Below are 20,469 nucleotides of genomic sequence, written 5' to 3'. Positions count from 1 at the left end.
CCAACAAGGAGGACTATTTCCCTACTATTATACCTACTCTAATATGAGTTATGTCACTGGACGAATAATTTCATGTTGGAGTTGTGCACTATAATAACTCATAATTACCCCATAAAATCATAAAGCTATTTGAGTGCACAAATTCCTACACATAAATAATATAAAAGACAAAAAATAAGGATAAGTTAAAGTACACAAATAGATTTTGCAGGAAATTTAAAGTAATGTTGACATTAAAAATGAATTAATTGACAAATTACATTTATAATAATAAGAGTAATGGTATTACGATAATTGCATTGAAAATACAAGTAGCCTCAAGTCCCTGGACAGTAGTTGAGAGAAATAACTGTGGTAATAAGTAAGGACCGTCGCTCTGTGAAGTCACAGAGCTAAACACTGAACCAACATGACAGCCTCATTCTGAAGTTTCATCTTCATGAGAATCTACATAAAAATAAATGAAATGACCTCAAGTTCACAACGACACAATATCTGTTGTTTTAACAAAACTTCACACCCAAACTAACTATTTTTAAGCCTGTATAACAAAGACTTTATCAACTAAATGCACAAAGAAAATCTTGTTTGTTAAAAGCAACAATTGATAGAAAACTTTAGAAAACTTTTCTCTGTGACAAAGCTGCTTTAGTGAAGAAAGCTGAAAGTACAGAGACTGACTGACAAACGTTTGTCTGCTCTGAACATGAACTCTGTACTTTGTGGTGTTTCAGGAGGAAAACTGCCTCAAATAAACTCTCATTTTAGTTTCACATTTTCTCCAGAAGCTTTGAATGAGATCCTGAGATGAAGACAGAAGAAAATACTTTACTCACTGTTAGAAAAAACATCTTTATTGATTATATAAAGCTTCAGATTGTTCACACGTCCAATCAGTAAAGTCTGTTAAATGACTCTTGTTCAATGATTTCATGTTCAGATTCACTTCATCCATACAATCAGTTAGTTTAACCCAGAATGTACAAGAACATAATAAATGATTATTATCATGATAATTACAGTTTGATTGTACATTTCTTCATGAATTTACAAAGTGATGAGAACAAAATATCTATGATGAAGGAAGTTCTGCTGTTTTCTCTGTTTAAGAAACAACAGCACACAAACACATCAATACAAACATGAAACTAACATTTAGAACAAAGAGAAGTTTATATTTTCATCTGAAGAAACGTCAGTGAAGGTAAAAGACGTCATCATGAGCAGCGATAGCCTCCATGGATAAAAACACACAGGAAGAAGTGAATTTTAAAGAAACTAAAAACATCAACACAACAACAGAAAATAAAGTGTTGACAATCCCAGTTTGATTGACAGCTGATCTCTGTGCAGTTCAGAAACACCACAGCAACGAGCTCTCAGAAACAATGGAGACAAAAACATGAAGAATTACAACAGAATCTGACACATGAAGTCTGAAATGACTTCTGTCTATTTGAGTTTACAGAACTCAGCTGTGGATCCATGAAAAAAACAAAGATGAAGTCCAGCATAGAGAGGCTGAGTGAATGTGGTCTGGACTCTGTGGAGGAGAGTCATGGTTTCAGAGACGCTGTAGAAGGACAGAATACCTGCTCTGTGATCCAGGTACACTCCTACTCTGGAGGACTGAGGACCAGGACCTGAGACAGGAGTTGAGATATTGTTGAACCAAAATTCATAACTGTTAGTGTCACAATGTAAAGCCCAAGATTTGTTGTTGCGTCCAAATCTACATTCGTCCGAGTCTCCTGCTCTGCTGATATTCTTGTATGCGACTGCTACACGAAGTCCTCTCCCGCTCCACTCCACCTCCCAGTAACAACGTCCAGTCAGACTCTCTCTACTCAGGACCTGACGCCAATAAGTGAATCTGTCTGGGTGACTAGAATAAGACCGTGGTTGATTCATTTTTGCTTTTCTGTTCCCCTCAGATAATAACACATATGTGTTTGCTGTGTTTGGATCCAGAGTGATTTCACGTGAATATTTTAAGAATCCAGCTCTGGTCTTGGGATCTGGTTGTGGCAGTAAAACGTCCACTTCAGTCACTGTCAGTGAGATGTTTGTCCATTTGTCCCTCAGGATGTCCTGTAGTTGATCTCTGAGCTGTGACACAGCTGCTGTCACATCCTCAAAGTATCTCAGAGGACGGATATTGATGCTGGATGAGTCTGTAGATGCACTGAGTTGTGACAGTGAGGGGTAGTTGTGTAGAAACTGGATGTGATCCTCTGTGTATGAAAGCTGCTTCAGTTCAGCGTCTTTCCTCTTCAGCTCAGTGATCTCCTGCTCCAGCTTCTCCTGAAGCTCTTTGACTCGACTCACTTCAGTTTCCTGCTGGGATCTGATCTGCTGCTTCACATCAGAGCTTCTTTTCTGGATGAGATGGATCAGCTCAGTGAAGATCTTCTCACTGTCCTCCACTGCTTTATCAGCAGAGCGACTGACGGCCTCCACCTCCTGTTGAAGCAGCTTCACATCTTTCTCTCTGTCCTGGATTCTCTGCTGGATGTGTTGTCGACTCACCTCGAGCTCTCTCTGCCTCTCAGCCCTTTCTGCTGCAGCTGAGACTGTGTCGTGGCCTTTATGTTCCTCCACAGAGCAGAGATAACAGATAATCTGCTGATCAGTACGGCAGAACATCTTCATCACCTCATCATGACGGGAGCAGATGTTCTCCTGGAGCTTCTCTGAGGGGTCGACCAGCTTGTGCTTCTTTAATGGAGCTGCATCATAATGAGGCTGGAGGTGATTCTCACAGTAAGAGATCAGACAAGTCAAACAGGACTTGAGGGCTTTCAGCTTCCTCCCAGTGCAGACATCACAGGCCACATCTTCAGGTCCAGCATAGCAGTGATCAGCAGGAGCAGTTTGGAGTCCAGTCTTCTCCAGCTGATCCACTAAAGATGCTAATACAGTGTTTTTCACCAGGACAGGCCTCGGTGTCAAGGTCTGTCTGCACTGAGGGCAGCTGTAGATCTTCCTCTGATCCTCCCCATCCCAGAAGCCTTTAATACAGTTCATGCAGTAGCTGTGTCCACAGGGAATAGTCACCGGATCCTTCAGTAGATCCAGACAGATAGAACAAGAGAAGGTTCCTCTGTCCAGCTGATCTCCTTTCTGCTCCATTTCAGCTCTCAGTTGCAATGACCGTCTGAGTTTCACTTCCTTAGAAGTTAGACAAGTTTGAGCTCTGATCTGAACAACGTGTGTTTCTGCAGTGAATGCAGCCTGACAGCTCTTGCACCTCCTTATGATGGGTTGGGTGGGAAAGGAAATCTATGGACAGAATGGAGCTCTGTGTTTGTGAGATTAGAAGAGGGAGCGGTTATTAGAGGTTGATTACTTTCAGGGAGAAGAGCGGTTTTAAAGATATAATGTTTGTTTAACTGTGAGCTTATTGATAAATATTTGAAAAATATTTTAAAAGATTTGATCAAATGAGTGAGAATATAATATCATCATATTCCATTAAATTACAGGAATATTTATTTATTCACAGCAGTGTTTATTTTCTCTGTTCATCTACTGTATTTGAATTAATAAAAACTTAAAGTTAACTGAATTACAGCAGAACTCAGGAATTCTTAAAAGAGTGAAGATCCCGAAGGATAATTTACCACCTTAAGCAGAGGTCATCATTGTTTCTAAATGTGAAATGAGCTCTATCATCAACAAGCTCACAGTTAAACAAACATTATATCTTTAAAACTGCTCTTCTCCCTGAAAGTAATCAACCTCTAATAACCACTCCCTCTTCTAATCTCAAAAACACAGAGCTCCACTCTGTCCATATATTTCCCTTCCTACCCAACGCATCATAAGAACTGTCAGCCTCCATTCACTGCAGAAACAGAGATAAAACTTGTTTCACTTCCAAGGAAGTCAAACTCAGACTGTCATTGCCTTCCTCACCTCCCCCCAACCCCCCTCCCTCACACTTCCTCCCTCCCCCTCCTAAACTTCCCAATCCTCCCTCCCTATGAATTTCCCCCTTTTCCCTCCTTCCTTACCTCCCTCGCTCCTAACTTCTTCCCGCCTCCCATCCTCCCTTCTTCCTATCCACTTCCTAACTTCCCTGGCAACCTTTAGTAGCTAATTGTAGTAGTGATGTTTGCATTTTCTTTTTTCCAGTTTTGCCTTTTTCTCTAACTTAGAAGTGTCAAACCTTCTTACTCTGTTTTGTTAAGGATGGTTTGAGATCCACATTGAAAGTGAGAGGCTGAGATGACAAGCAAGGGAAGAACCAGGAAGTATAGGGAGAGGCTGAATGAAGATCCTCAGAGGAGAGAGAACATCCTGAGAGAGAGACACAGAATGTAAATTTGACAAGCACCAAAAGTTACTTTAGCCTAAGAATTGAAAGGTTTCATGACATGATGAATGTATCACAATAGTCATGGTTGGTTTCATCATTTCCCCCAGTAGATATCTGTGGGCCAGTAGTAGGGCCAGGGCAAAAGCCACTCAAGCTGTGCTTGATCTTACACCAGATCAGGATCATGAGGAGATCAATGAGGTCCCAGTGGCAAGGCCAGCTCCAGTGGAAGGGCCGGTGTGACAGGAAGACATCAACGAAGCCCCAGTGGCAGGGTCAGTTTTATGTAGCACACCAACACAGTTACCCGAAGAGATGTCCACCTGAGACCAAAGTACACCCAAAAGAGTACGAAAAAGATATTCTGTGCACAAGTGACTAAGGAAGCTAAAAATGCAAAATGAAAAGTTAATGAAGCAACTTGAAGCTGAAAAAAGAAGAGTGGATAGGTTTAGACAAAGGAGTCAACCCCTAGACAGTGTCTATGCTACAAGCCGTTTTACATTACTGAAGCCAAGGCAAATGATGGCAATACATGAGCCTGCTACCAGCATGAAAACATGCGTCTTCTTATTGATGCCTTTTTACAGCGTGGTATCCTTCTCTCAAAAAGCCTCTCCGATCTACTCTCTAGCATCACCTGTAATACCAACAACATGAAATGTGTGGAGCGCACATGCACTGACTGCTGCTTTGATGAGGTCCAGTTTGCCACACATAATCCAGATGATCGGGCCAGATGGGAACAATGGGGAAAGGAAGATGTGGTGGTAGGAGACAAAAACTACAAAAACTGGGTGAAGAAACAAGAAAATGATACAGTGGGAAAACTGAGCTCAACAAAGTGTTGGAGGGTATTGCCATTAGTCAATTCAACTGGATTCACCAGGCCTAGAAATTCAGGCATCTTAAAGAAAATGTTAAAGAAAACGAAATGGTTCTGCACATGGACTTCTTGGAAAATTATGCCTGCAAACTCCACACGGAAATTCAGACATTTCATTTTAGAGGAAACCGAAGGCAAGCAACCATCCATACAGCAGTGGCATACACATCCACAGGCTCACAATCCTATGCCACAATCTCCGACTCTCTCAGCCACAACGAACGAGCTGTGTGGGCCCACCTCAAACCAGTGGTACAGGATATTATGGAAAACTCTGGCCACAAGATTGACACGCTTCATGTGTTCAGTGATGGGCCAGTCACTCAATACAGGAACAAGGCTAACTGTTACCTTTTAAGCAGCGTACCCTACACATGGGGGGCTAAAGCAAATAATGTGGAACTATTCAGAGAGAGCTCATAGGAAAGGTGCTCCAGATGGAGTTGGGGGAGCAGTGAAACGAATGGCAGACAACCATATCCATGGGGGGCAAGACCTTAAAAGCCCAAAGGATGTCTATGAGTTCCTAGTCCAAAAAGAGGTCACAAACATAAGATTCAAGTGGATCAAAGAGGCATATATCCAGGTGTTCGACGAGATGTTGCCACCCTCTGTCCCAAAAGTACCCGGCATATTAAACACGCACCAAATACTTTCCTTCTCTGTCGGAGAGATCATGTGTCATATATTGTGGGTCAGGCGCCTGCCTGTATTCTGACATGTTAGATTTCTTTTCTTTTTGAAAAAAAAATTGTTTATAGTGCGATAAAAGTGAGCAACATGAAAACAAACAAACAAATAAAAAACACATGACACAGCACAAGACAAGAGAGAGAACATTAGCAGCAATAACAGCAACAAAAAAGCAAAAAATCAAATAAGCAAAGAAACAAAGAAAGGCATGATGTTTGGCATAGATTTTCTTTTTTAAGAAAATCTGACATATTACGTTTCTGTCGTCTCCATGGAAACGCATTCAGCACGTCAACTAAATCATTTAGAGTTTTAAAGGAAGATTAGTCATAACACAGAGAGCAGTTATCAGCAGCCATGTTAAACTATTAATAACTAAAGTAACATTTAAAGCAAACTTGCAGAACATTTTCTGGTTCCAGCCTCTCAGATTTAAATATTTGCTGCTTTTTGGTGATCAGCCCTAAAGGTTTTAAATTTTGCACAGAATTAACTGTGAAAAAGTTTTCAAGTTTTAACAACACAAGCAAAAATACTGATTTGTGGAGAATTTAAGTTTTAAATGAAGATTCTCTGACATCAACAAGATGTTTCAGGTGATCTCTGGGATACATAGCTGGAAAGTCATTTACTGAAGTTTGGAGTAGAATTTAAATGATTAATTGATTGACAGAATATATTTGCAACTTTTTTTTACTTGGTTCACTATTTAACTAATTGCCAAAAATGCCAAACTAGTCATTTGAAGACGTCAACTTGGAGTTTCTGAAACTGACATTTATCACTATTTTCTGATATTTTAAAGAAAAAAAGAGTTAATTGACACAATAATCATGAGATTAATCAATAATGAGAATAATTACCATTCAAAAGATCTCATTTTGAGGTCTTTTGAATACTTCCCTTGATGCTATATTCCACTTGCATTATGACTGAAGTTTAGAGGGAAATAGACCCCGACTACACACTGCTTTTTGTAAAACTTCAAAAGCAAAAAAAGGTTGCAAACCACTGGTTTCATCTTTAACAATGTGTTGTATTTTAAAAGCTTACTGAGGATTTCACATCGAGCTGTCTACAATTTATTTCATTTTTAATGTATTTAATAATTTTGTTTGTTGATGCTGTTCTCTGCTGTTTGTCCTCATCAGCTGATCTGTGTTGTTTTTAACACAATGTGGTGAAGCCAAAGATGTTTCCACTAACTAACTAACTAACTAACTAACTAACTAACTAACTAACTAACTAACTAACTAACTAACCAATGACTTACAGCAGTTTGACACCATTTACCATGATGAATGACAGGATACATTCTTATTATCATGGTGTTTTTTAATCAGTCTAAAAACATATTCCACAGTAAAACTGCAGACAGACTGGGTGGAGGAGCTTTAACCTCCACTACACCCCTGGTTAGCAGGATGAAGGCGCCCTCTTGTGTCCTGCCTCAGTTTTCAGATTTCAGTTGTTGACCTGCTGTGATGTTCACTGCAGGAAGACGTGTAAAAACTCCACTGAGCCTTTAACAGCTTCAGACAATATCAGTAAAGACAGATTTAAATATCTGTAATATCACACTGTGTCAGTTTGTTGACAGAAGTCACATCCTGTGACACTGATGCTGCATTCAGGTCACATGGGGAAGATGGGAGAGAAGAGTTTCCAGTCTACAAATATTATTCACATCAGCTTTCAGGTTGTAAACAGAACTTGTGAATGTGAGATTTGATGCTGCAGACTGTGATTTCTCTGACTTCTTGAAATCTGAGTGACTGGCAGAGAAATACATGAGACCAGATGTAAATAATATGTTCAGTTTATAAGTTAATTATTTTATGACTGGACTTGATAGAGCCTACATTTGTTTAATCTGTTGTTGTTGCTCAAATATGAGGTTTTTTTTTAGTAAAAACTGTAACTTTCAGTGGTTGAATGACAACTGAGAAAACTGAAAGAACATAAAACTTCATTCATGGTTTAAAACTTGAGTGAACATGTTGTTTATTACAATTAAACTGAATTCAGCATCTCATATGTGCAGAGTTTCAGTAAAATGATCCCTGAATGACTTCTGCAGTAGAAAAAGTGGAGTAACGTTACCTGTGATGGTTCAATAGATCAATCACAGCTGTCAGGAAACTGATCATGACTATTTTAGATGCATTTCTTTGTTGCCAATTAATATAATTACAAAAACTCTTCAGCACAGCAGCAGTTTGTGGATTGAGAGATTACACTCAGAACAAAATTAGTCACAAGAAGTTTGAATCAAGTCTAGATTTAAACTTTACAAACTCGTCTTCATCAAACTTCTCTGAACGACACTTAAGAAAACTCTTCAGTACAAACTTCAGAGTGAAAGAGTTTCTGGCTGAGTGTGAACAATAAGACACTTTTATCAAGTGATGTACTCCTACCCACAGCAATGTGTAAAAAATCACTTTTACTCAAGTGATCACATGACTGATCACATGAAGGATTAGCCAATCAGACATATGGATTGACCCGACAGCTGCTGTATTGTACATTCTTTTAAAAACATCCTTACGTTTAACTCAGTGCTGAGTTATTCTGCATTAACATATTTAATTATAAGTTTTATTTGTTTGTGAAATGGAAACTTATACCTTTATGTTATACTGCCTTTATAGCCAAAATCACATTGTAAGACTTTGCGCTCTCTGCTTCCCGTGTGAAAATGTTCCCAACAGGAACCATCAAAGGCGAGTTTTGGGACTCTTGTCACCATCACTTTTACTTCTCACTAAACAGAGGCAGAGAGTGAAAGTCCTTAAGGAGGAAAGGCACATTAGGATTCAGCTTTCAACTCTCAATTCTCAGAAGACCAGAAACTCCCTAGAGATATGGTGAATTCATTAAAACAAACCTATTAGGGTGATGAATATGGGACGATTGTGATGCATGCGGCTGTATGTACAAATACTGACACTGAACTTCCTACAGTACTGTACCTTTTTCAGTCCAGCAAACCTGGAGATCCACATTTGCAAATGTGAACTCTGTTTATTGCAGTAAAACTCAAAGACAATTTGTTCTCTGTGAATTCATCTTTAAGTTTCCATGACAGTGTGAAATCATCAAATCTCTGGGAATAATTACCAACAATCTGATATATTTATTACGTATAAATATATAAATATGGATAAAATGAAAATAAATTGGTTGAATTGGAGACAAAATCCTCTCCGAGACATCCTACAGTTGGTAGATGAGGTGATCATGACCAACAATATTTCACCCAATCAGACAGAGAACAGAGTTTCTGTCCTGCAGTCATCGAGGATCTACTCTGAACCAACTGAACACACCTCTTTAACAGCATTTTAAAATCAAAACAAGTTTCACAAATAGTTTTATTCTTATGTTTGTGAGTAAAAGTGAAGGATTTTTACTTTTATCTTTCATTAAAGTCTGAACTGTTCCTGTTAGCAGTTTGATAAATTGGGGTCCGGGACCGTCTCTCTGTGAGGTGACAGAACTAAACACTGATCCAACATGACAGCCTCATTCTCAACTTTCATCTACATGAAAATCTGCATAAAAATAAATGAAGTGACCTCAAGTTCACAAAGACACAATATCTGTTGTTTTATGTTTGTCATTACGCAACAAAACTTCTTCCCACCCAAACTCGATCAAATGAATTCTTACTATTTTCTAGTTTTTTAGGCCTGTATAACAAAGACTTTATCAACTAAATGCACAAAGAAAATCTTGTTTTTTAAAAGCAACAAGTGATAGAAAACTCTGCTCTTTTCTCAGTGACAAAGCTGCTTTAGTGAAGAAAGCTGAAAGTTAGTTTAACCCAGAATGTCAGCTATGTACAAGAACATAATAAATGATTATTATCATGATAATTACAGTTTGATTGTACATTTCTTTATGAATTTACAAAGTGATGAGAACAGAATATCTATGATGAAGTAAGTTCTGCTGTTTTCAGTGTCAGTGAAGGTAAAAGACGTCATCATGAGCAGCGATAGCCTCCATGGATAAAAACACACAGGAAGAAGTGAATTTTAAAGAAACTGAAAACAATACAATTAATGAAAAGTAAAAAAATGTTGATAATCCCAGTTTGATTGACAGCTGATCTCTGTGCAGTTCAGAAACACCACAGCAACGAGCTCTCAGAAACAATGGAGACAAAAACATGAAGAATTACAACAGAATCTGATACATGAAGTCTGAAATGACTTCTGTCTATTTGAGTTTACAGAACTCAGCTGTGCCTCCATAAGCATAAAGACAAAGTCCAGCATAGAGAGGCTGAGTGAATGTGGTCTGGACTCTGTGGAGGAGAGTCATGGTTTCAGAGACGCTGTAGAAGGACAAAATACCTGCTCTGTGATCCAGGTACACTCCTACTCTGGAGGACTGAGGACCTGAGACGGGAGTTCTGTTATTGTTGAACCTAAATGAATAACGTTTAGCCTCACAAAATAATGCCCAAGATTTGTCATTGTTCCCAAATACATATTCATTCCAGTCTCCTGTTCTGCTGATATCCTTGTATGCGACTGCTACATCAACTCCTCCTCCTCTCCACTCCACCTCCCAGTAACAATGTCCAGTCAGACTCTCTCTACTCAGGACCTGCCAACATCCAGTGAATCTGTCTGGGTGACTAGAATAAGACCGTGGTTGTCTTATTCGTTCTACTTTTCTGTTCCCTTCAGATAATAACAGCTCTGGGTTTGCTGTGTTTGGATCCAGAGTGATTTCACGTAAATATTTTAAGAACTCAGCTCTGGTCTTGGGTTCTGGTTCTGACAGTAAAACATCCACTTCAGTCACTGTCAGTGAGATGTTTGTCCATTTCTCCCTCAGGATGTCCTGTAGTTGATCTCTGAGCTCTGACACAGCTGCTGTCACATCCTCAAAGTATCTCAGAGGACGGATATCGATGCTGGATGAGTCTGTAGGTTCACTGAGTTGTGACAGTGAGGGGTAGTTGTGTAGAAACTGGATGTGATCCTCTGTGTATGAGAGCTGCTTCAGTTCAGCGTCTTTCCTCTTCAGCTCAGTGATCTCCTGCTCCAGCTTCTCCTGAAGCTCTTTGACTCGACTCACTTCAGTTTCCTGCTGGGATCTGATCTGCTGCTTCACATCAGAGCTTCTTTTCTGGATGAGACGGATCAGCTCAGTGAAGATCTCCTCACTGTCCTCCACTGCTTTATCAGCAGAGCGACTGACGGCCTTCACCTCCTGTTGAAGCAGCTTCACATCTTTCTCTCTGTCCTGGATTCTCTGCTGGATGTTTTGTCGACTCACCTCGAGCTCTCTCTGCCTCTCAGTCCTTTCTGCTGCAGCTGAGACTGTGTCGTGGCCTTTATGTTCATCCACAGAGCAGAGATAACAGATACTCTGCTGATCAGTGCGGCAGAACATCTTCATCACCTCATCATGACGAGAGCAGATGTTCTCCTGGAGCTTCTCTGAGGGGTCGACCAGCTTGTGCTTTTTAAATCTAAGTGATTCATAATGAAACTGGAGGTGTTTCTCACAGTAAGACATCAGACACTGCAGACAGGACTTGAGGGCTTTCAGCTTCCTCCCAGTGCAGACATCACAGGCCACATCTTCAGGTCCAGCATAGCAGTGATCAGCAGGAGCAGCTTGGAGTCCAGTCTTCTTCAGCTGCTCCACTAAAGCTGCTAACATGGTGTTTTTCACCAGGACAGGCCTCGGTGTGAAGGTCTGTCTGCACTGAGGGCAGCTGTAGATCTTCCTCTGATCTTCTTCATCCCAGAAGCCTTTAATACAGTTCATGCAGTAGCTGTGTCCACAGGGAATAGTCACCGGATCCTTCAGTAGATCCAGACAGATCGAACAAGAGAAGGTTTCTCTGTCCAGCTGAACTCCTTTCTGCTCCATTTCAGCTCTCAGTGGCAACGACTGTCTGAGTTTCACTTCCTGAGAAGTGAAACAAATTTGAGCTCTGATCTGAACAACATGTGTTCCTGCAGTGAATGCAGCCTGACAGCTCTTGTACTACATTACATGTTAGTTACACCCATCGTCAAACTGTAGATCTGAAGGGGAGGGAACAAGGAAATATGAGTGCAGAGTGGAGCTTGTTGTGTTTGAGAGCAGGAAGAAGAGGGAGGAGTTATCAAGCACTGATTCATTCCAGGAAGAGGAGCAGTTGAAAAGAGACACTGTGTGTTTCACCCTGTTTTTGTACAATGGAGCTCATTTCTCATTAAAACACACCACTCACCTCTGCTTTCTGGTGCTTCTTCAGATCCAACACGTTCTTTGGATCTGAAATGACTCACCAGCTCATAATATTATTGAGTTCTCCGGATATTCAGCTTAATTAAACTTTTTATTGATTACAATAATTCAAATACATTAGATAAAAAACAGAGAAATGACTCACTGTTGTAAAAAATAAATTATTTGATAATGTTCTTTAAGTTTAGTAGCAAACAGGTTAAATTACGAATGTAAATTTGAGTTGCAGCTCTGAATCAACCAGAACATGAATGCACCAGATTATTTGCTCTGTGGTTCGGTTGGCGACATGAATCTGGAATAAATCTGTTGTTTTAACGTTATAATTTTCTAACATTCGGCAACAACATGTGATTTTCTCCATATCTTGCTTCCTAAATGAAATTATATACTACATGTTGATTCCTGCAGCTCTGTCCTTTCACTGCTTTTGTCTTTGCAAATATCCACAATTTACTTTGTCCAGTGTGACGTTGTGGGAGTGATATGATCTCATACCTCGAAGCATTTGTATTCTTCAGTAAGTCTAGTGATACGCAGTTCCTGAGCCCTGTTCCCATACAAGCTGATATTGCTGAGGCGTTTCTTCATGTATGTACTGACTGTTCTCTCCAGCTCCTCGACTTTAGTGATGGGAACCTCATCAGACGGGGAAGCAATCCAAACTTCAGGCACCAACATTTTAAGTAACATGTAAGTAAGGTCTTGTCTATACTAACAAGGCCTTTGATGGTTTCCTCCTTCAGTTGCTTATTCTGGTCTGAGTCCTTAACGCTTACATTGTACCGCTGCCTCAAGCTCTTGACTGGCATCTCTGATACTGTTGGTATCAACGTGGAACTTCTGGTCTTTGATCATAAGATAGTTAAAACAAACAAACCAAAAAAAGTAGTTGAAACTAGCTAACTGTATATAAAGTAGTGTAAACTAGCTCCACCTCCAGCAGCTACAACAGTAACATGCTGCTCTAACACTGATGCTTCACTATTAATAATCTAATGATGTCATATATAATAATATATCAGTCAGAGGGACCAAACCACCACTTTTACTGCAATACTTTAACTACATCAAGCTCATAATACTTATGTACTTTTACTGCAATACTTTAACTACATCAAGCTCATAATACTTATGTACTTTTACTGCAATACTTTAACTACATCAAGCTCATAATACTTATGTACTTTTACTGTAGTAGGATTTTTCATGCAGGACTTTTACTTGTAATGGAGTATTTTTACATTGATGTATCAGTACTTTTACTGCAGTAATGGATCTGAATACTTCTTCCGCTGCTGCTCAACTTAAGGATGTTGAAGGAGTTTTTACATTAAAATCATTTTACAGACGCTAAAGCAATTTACACTTTTGTCTCTCTCGTGCCTTCTGCTGTTCACAGCGACCATCAGCCGATCACAACTATCAAAATACACACAGAGTTGTTTTATTTTCATATTCCAAACATATTATAATCTGTATATTTATACATGAAGATAAATGTTCACAGTTCAGCCCAGGAGAGATATCGTGAGGTAAAAGTGTTTTAATGATGAAAGATAACTTGTACACTGACTATCATGGTGTGACTTGATTGTTTTCATAAACAGGCTCCAGCATACAGGATATTTTAGTATTTTCACTTTTTCTTTATTAGTTGCAGCTTTCATTTAGCTGGTATAACAGCAGGGGCAGATTTAGAGATTTTTGGGCCGCAGACAAACGCCGCCTTTTCACCCTCTCTCTAACTGGGAATGTTGGTATTTGTGAGTAAAAATCTGAATCTGAAAAGCAACCAGTAACATTTATCTGTCAGGTAAATATTTTAGTACAATGTTTTCCTCTGAAGTAGAAGTATACAGTTACATACTTTTTTAAGTGCTTTGGGGGCCTTTTGTAAGTTATTTTGGGGGTAAAATGAGTTAAAATAGTAACATAATTCAATATTTTTCATATCTAAACATCATAATAAATCTAGAGCTGTTTGAAGCCTTTTAGTTATGGGAACCTTGCCTAATGGTAGAGTCTGACCCTGCAGTTAAAACCGCATCACATCACTAAAAGACCATTTTTCAAAATTAATCATTATGTTTATTCTTTACCTCAAAATTTCCCCCAAGCAAACAGTTTACATCAGATTTTTGTGTTCAAACAACCAGCAGACTGAGACTTTCTGCAGCTTCAGCCACGGTTTTTTGTAGTCAAATTTAGTGCTTTTTAAAACCTTTTAAAGATCTTGACAGAGAAAATTGAATACCCTTTTCACAGCAAAATGAATCCACATTAGGCCAGAACCTTGTTTGAAATCAGTTTGACAATATTAATAGGGATATTTTTGCATATCCATGTAACAATCATATGTAAAATCACGTCGAATGAACTTCGTCCTGCTGTTAGTTAATCCTAAGGCTGGGTATCGTTTAAATAATTACGATACCAGTATCAATACCAGTACCCTTACAGTGATACTTATAGTAATGGTGTACTTCATTCGATACCCATCATGTGAATGGAAGCATTCAGTTGTGTAAAATGCCACAACTCCTTCCCATCCAAGTTATTTTAACACAAATACATTTTGCAAGTGTTCAAATTATTGTAATAATTATTAATTAACTGTATAATGAAGTATTATCAACACAGCCAATCACATGTCGCATTAAATCAAAGAAACCTTGCAGTGATTGGCTGCGAGCAAAAACATCAAATAGTCTTTTTTTTCTAGATCTGGGTACAAAAAGGATCGAATGCAGGTATCTTAACTTAGTACTGGGTTATTTCTGTTGATACCTTGAAGGTATCGAGTACTGATACTCAGCCCGAGTTACTCTGTTACCTTTGTTAGAGCAGGTGGCGGCTGGTGGAGATCCAACTGAAAAATTATCACAAAAAGAAAGAGCTGGACTGGACTGAGTCGTGGATCATAATTAAATAAAGTGAATCCTGTAGGGAATTATGTTTCTCATGCACTTAGGCATCAACTTGAAATTTAAGACCCACCATAATTAAAATAAGAGACTTTTTAAGACATTTTAAATTCTGAAAGTCTAAATTAAGACTTTTAAAGGATCTGAGGGAACTCAGCTTCAACACCTGAAGGATCCAATGTCTGCAAACATCACCAGAAGAAGAAGAAGAAGAAGAAGGAGAGCGCAGCACCACTTCCTGTTTTCTTGTTAAGTTTTTATTATGCTTAAAAAAGAAAATTAAAAGACAGAGGAGGTGGTGATCAAAGAAAAAGAAAAAATATATATTCATATTCAAATATCTTTATACTTTTCTATTCATATATGATTAACAATGCAAAGAAAATAATTCCCGTAGTAGTAGTGCTTAAGTAAAGTTCAATATAGACTTTTATTATAACAAAATAGGCAGTTTACCGAGGGTTAAATATCTGTCAAAATCTCATTGTACAATAATCGTCTGCGTGTTTGCATCAGACACACCTGCAGACTCCTGGAGGTGGCAGCTCCTCTCCAGGTTCAACAAACACAAATCAAAATGATCAGACATCGTTTTCATGGTAAGACACTGAAGACGCTGACGGACGTCGTGCGGCCGTCTGACGGGGTTCAAACCCGCGTCACAGAGGGCGCCGCTCCGCACAACAACCGCCCGGAAAAAAAAAAAACACTGATCAAAATCATTTTAGTGAAGTCGGGGTGAAATGTGTCGACCTGAACAAAAGTTGATTCAAAGTTTTACGCTGTAAAAGAATCTTCTCATCACGTCTGTCTGTAATTTTCAACCTTTAAAATCTCATTTTCTTGAAATAAAGTGAGAAAATCTCACAGTGCAGCAAGAAAACCTCAGATGAGTTCCAGTGATATGGAAGCACACTGCATTCAGCGAAGGAAAACATAAGAATTATGATTTAATATCTCAAAATTTCAAGATAAAAATTTCTTATTTTTCTCGTATCTCACAATTATAAGAAAATTTATGCAGGTTTTCTCATAATTACAAGATCATTTTATTGTAGTTATGAGATAATGTTCTATATTTTTTCTTGTAACGGTTTTATCGTAATTATGAGAATTTTATTGCAATGTTGAGATTGTTTCCTTGTAATTATGAGCGTATATTTAAGTTTTTTTTGTTACAAATGAGAAAAAATTGAGATAATTGTCTCCCAACTATGAGATATTTATCATAATTATGAAATACTTCTGGTAATTACAAGATCATTTTATTGTGATGATGACAATTTTCTCAGAATTGTAAGAATTTTATTGTAATGAAATAGTTTTCTCTTAATGTTGAGATTGTTTCCTTGTAATTATGAGCGTATACAATATTTAACAGTTTTTCGTTACAAATGAGAAAAAAAATTGAGATAATTGTCTCCAAACTATGAGAGTTTTAGAAAATTTTCTCAGAATTGTAAGAATTTTATTGTAATATTGAAATAATTTTCTCTTAATGTTGAGATGGTTTTCTTGTAACTGAGTTTTATTGTAGTTAATAATTGTGACAGTTTTCTTGTAATTGTGCAAAACTGTCTTGTACTTTTTGTAATTGTGAGAATTTTCGCGGTACTATGAGATGTGGATTCTGTTAATTATGAACATTTGCTTGTAATTCAGAGTTTTCTCAGAATCATGAGATAGATTTCTGGTGCTTATGAGATATTTCTAGAAATGTTGAGAGTTTTATTAGCATGAGTGAGTTTAATCGTTACGAGGTAACGTCTCTAGTTTCTTCTCTTTTCTGTAGGAAGCAATTCAACTTGTTTGAAGTGTTTTCCGAGCGCAGCGTCCCGACTCACTTTCTTCTTGTGTCAATAAAGAGTCGCGTTACTAGAAAAGTCTTGAAACAAGTTGCTTTTGAGTGGAAACAGGCTGAAATATTCTCACTCTACTGGCAGATTTTTTATTCTTTGAGAAAAGTTTTTAAGGATCCATTAAAGACAGAAACAACGTGAGAAATCGGCATTTTTTTGCAGCGCAAGTTGAAGAATGAATGCAGTGACCTTTGACCTCATTAAAGGGCATCAAGCTTAATGTCTAAAATGTTAAATGTCTTTCACTAAAAATCATGATTCATTACTGGAAAACAGATAATTATTAAGCTGATCTTGTTGCATCAGATTTAAAATTTAAAAACATTTCCTTTAAAAAACAGACAGATTTCAGTATTTAGCTCCACAGCGCCCTCTAGCAGCAGAGCGGGAACCCTGCAGAGCGTCCTGACAAACATCCTGCAGCGGTGAGGAGCAAAAAAAACCCAAAAAACAAAAAAAAAACTTGAATCGACTCAAGTGTTTAAAAAAAAAAAAAAAAAAAAAAAAAAAGGAAAAATGATGAAGCGCAGAACAGAAGAGAAAAGCTGTGACATCAGACGTTGAGGTGAAAGGGCTGATGGGAAATAAACAGGGATTAACTGACATGCTGTTAAAGCTCGAACGTGCAAAGTTTTGCTTTTTGTGTCTCCTTCCTCCGGACCGACAGACGCTGCCTGAGACTGAAACTGTCCGTCCGTCATCACTTAACCTTACAAGACAAACAAAGGGGGAAAAAAACCCACAAACAAAAAAAAAACATAAGAATAATTCTGCTTCGTACTTTTCTTCTCGTCGCCTTCATGGACACGTCCTCTTCTTCTTCTTCTTCTTCCTCTCTAAGTTCTCCTCCCTTAAACATTAAGGAGCTGTACCGTGTCGAGTGATCTCCGCTCGCGTCTCGTGTGCTTTACTCTGCTGGTCTCAACGTCAGGAAACCCAACAATGGAGTCTTATTTAGGCAAACAAAAAAACAAAAAACAAAAAAAGAAAAGAAAACAACACTCTGGTCAGCCGGTGTGTCGTGTCGTTGATCGGGTGGGTGGGGGGGTGAGGGTCGGGTGAGGAGGGTGAGGCTGCCTGTCTGCAGGTCGACTTTTCTTTTTAAAATAAAACAAACCGACTCTAAAAGAGAGGAGGACAGGAGCGATGGAGCGCTCTGATCTTCATAACTTCTCCTTGGACTGGACCCAGATGAACGGACCCGACTGCTCCTCGATGATCTGCTTCACCTGATCGTAGATCTCCTCCAGCGTGTCGCCCTGCACGATGGCTGAAAACACAACAAGTTCATCAACAAACGGAAGTCCAAGTGTTTGAGAAACAAACAACCAAATGTAAAAAAAACAAAAAAAACAGTCCTGGAGACACAACAAGCTCTTTATTTGTTTATCTAGATTTTTCTTATAGTCAACAAATCTCATGTGACTGAACATAAAGACGGACGTAGCGAGGTGTGACATCACTGGAGCCGGCTCCACGGTTGAGGCTTTTTGAACGGGAGTCAGTTGGAGCAGCGAGCGGCCGTCAGTTGCACTTTAAGGTCCAGTTTACAGCTGGTATTAACATCCAGCTCAGGTGATCCGATCACTAGTGGACAGCAGCTCTAAATACAGGTGTGAACGCACCCAAGACACATTGAGGACGGATTGAGATCCGATCAGAGAGATCTGAGCTCTCTGTTTGTTAATGAGATATTATCTTTGACTATGGGAAGTGGTAATGCTAATGCTAATGCTAGCTAACAGCTGATGTGTTGTCAACACAAACAGTGCAGACAAATTCATGAGAAGACTTCCAGTTTCTGCAGAAGCAGCAGGTACTGACAGTCCAACATTTATTTTTGAAATATGCATGATGATAAAGCTCTTGCTAGCGATGTGTAACGTTTTAGTCTTTTTTGCATTCGTGTGTTTGTTTGTGTGTGTTTTTGTGCGTCTCACCTGTGAAATGCTCGGTGAACTCCTGCTCCAGCTTGGTAGCTCTGTCGAAGGTTTTCCTGCCCTGCTCCTCCGTCAGACGCTTGTTCATCTCCCTGCAGGAGGAAAACACAACCATCAAAACCAGTAGAGAGAGAGAAATAAACCACCTCCGTTCATGGTTTCAGCAGCAGGTCGTCTTCCTGAAGTTGCAGCTTTGTGTTTGTGTTTGTAGAGGTGAGACAGAGTTTGACTCACATGATGTTCTCCACTGATTTGGGTTTGATGAAGATGGCGATGGGATGAAGCTGAGCCAGCTGGAGTCTCTTGATGGCGTTCCCCGACACGTCCAGGATACAGTGTTTCCCCTGAAGAAGAAGAAGAAGAAAACATGTCAACAAGTTAAACTGAAATGAATTTAAACACGTTTGGGGTAATTTCAGGTCGTTATTAGATAGAAATTGTAAAGAGATGACAGGAAATGAAAACGATGCAACAAAGGTGTTGCAAACATGTGTCTTAAACCAACAGTCAGGAGTCCAAATCAACATTAAAGCTGTTTTTCTTGCTGTAATTATTCCTCCTGTTCATACTGACCATTAGAAGATCCCTTCATAATGACCTTACAATTAATTTACAAGTTTATCTGAAGCTAATATGAAGCTTCAGCGTCCAAATGAGTCAAATCAAGTAGATATCTTTCAACGTTACAGTCTTTTTAGTGCCAAAGTTCCTCTTTTTGTTACTATACTTCCACCTGCAGCTCAACAGGGAAACACAAAGACTGTAAATGTGTCAGATATCCACTGATATGACGAACTCAGACTTTTAAATGACTGTGTGGACACACTGTGGATTTTATCCTCCATCACTTCCATTGAAAGCACATTTGAAGGATCTTTTAATATCCAGTATGAACAGGAGGAATGATTACAGACACCTGACTGCTGGTTTAACACACTGGGAACACTGGGAACACGTCCTGTCCTACAATATTGTAAATAATATAATGAACTATTTAACTATTAAAAATCCCTTTCAGACATGTTTTAAGACATGTTAAATACTTTACTTTGAATAATAATTTATTTCCGATATATTTTCTCCACAATAGAAAAGTTTAATTATCTGCTTAAAATCCTTCAAACATCTTTTTCTTCTCCTTCATGTAAAATCTGTGAATCTGTAAATATTGTTGATTTCTACAGTTTTCCTGCTGGACACCAGACGTCTCAGTGTTTGTACAGCTGCAGGCTTCAAGTTTCCTCATCACACTCGTGTAAGATGAATACTGAACCACCATTGGCTCTAAACTGGTTGTGATGTCACAAACCCTGCTGGTAGGTAAACGTGTTAAAAACTGACACATGATTTTGAGAGGGAGGGGTCTTAAACCATTTTACACTAACAGGAAATGATGTCATATCAACACTGTGCAAAGGAAAACTGTGGATTTAGAACATTACTGCAAGCAAAGTGTTGCAAAAGTGAATTTTTGTTTGCTGTCGTGTTCGTGGAGCCGTAGTCTGCAGTCTGGACGCAAACCTGAAGATAAATATCTTGTTTTTTCATATGAACTGAACTACAACAGTGAAGTTTTGCT

General features: G+C 38.8%; 2 protein-coding genes across 12 annotated transcripts in view; both read right to left on the bottom strand.

The window, feature by feature from the left end:
- Positions 1-1,452: 1,452 nt before the first annotated feature.
- Positions 1,453-13,093, bottom strand: LOC121908761 (tripartite motif-containing protein 16-like). Its single transcript, XM_042429033.1, has 4 exons — positions 10,823-13,093; positions 7,518-7,524; positions 5,253-5,261; positions 1,453-2,143 (listed from the first exon to the last, which is right to left on the bottom strand). Exons 1-4 carry the CDS (start codon positions 11,799-11,801, stop codon positions 1,453-1,455), a joined length of 1,686 nt encoding a protein of 561 aa, XP_042284967.1. The 5' UTR covers positions 11,802-13,093.
- A 2,278-nt stretch (positions 13,094-15,371) lies between these two features.
- The window catches only part of LOC121907944 (discs large homolog 1-like protein), a 139,508-nt gene continuing 134,410 nt past the window's right edge, over positions 15,372-20,469 (bottom strand). For all 11 annotated transcript variants that reach the window (XM_042427519.1, XM_042427520.1, XM_042427525.1 and 8 more), the window contains 3 exons: positions 19,125-19,234; positions 18,891-18,982; positions 15,372-18,220 (listed from right to left, as the gene is read on the bottom strand). In XM_042427519.1, coding sequence (XP_042283453.1) covers positions 18,114-18,220; positions 18,891-18,982; positions 19,125-19,234 — 309 coding nt within the window. In that variant the 3' untranslated portion in view covers positions 15,372-18,113. The remainder of the gene's footprint in view (positions 18,221-18,890; positions 18,983-19,124; positions 19,235-20,469) is intronic.

This window comes from Thunnus maccoyii, chromosome 12 (assembly GCF_910596095.1).
Source record: "Thunnus maccoyii chromosome 12, fThuMac1.1, whole genome shotgun sequence".
Taxonomy (NCBI): Eukaryota; Metazoa; Chordata; class Actinopteri; order Scombriformes; family Scombridae; genus Thunnus; species Thunnus maccoyii.
Note: the sequence above shows the minus strand (reverse complement) of the source record. Positions and strands in the feature narration are given on the sequence as shown.

What these genes read in the sequence shown, in the direction of transcription:
- LOC121908761 (XM_042429033.1), bottom strand. Translation starts at nt 11,801, where the DNA reads ATGGAGCAGAAAGGAGTTCAGCTGGACAGAGAAACCTTCTCTTGTTCG.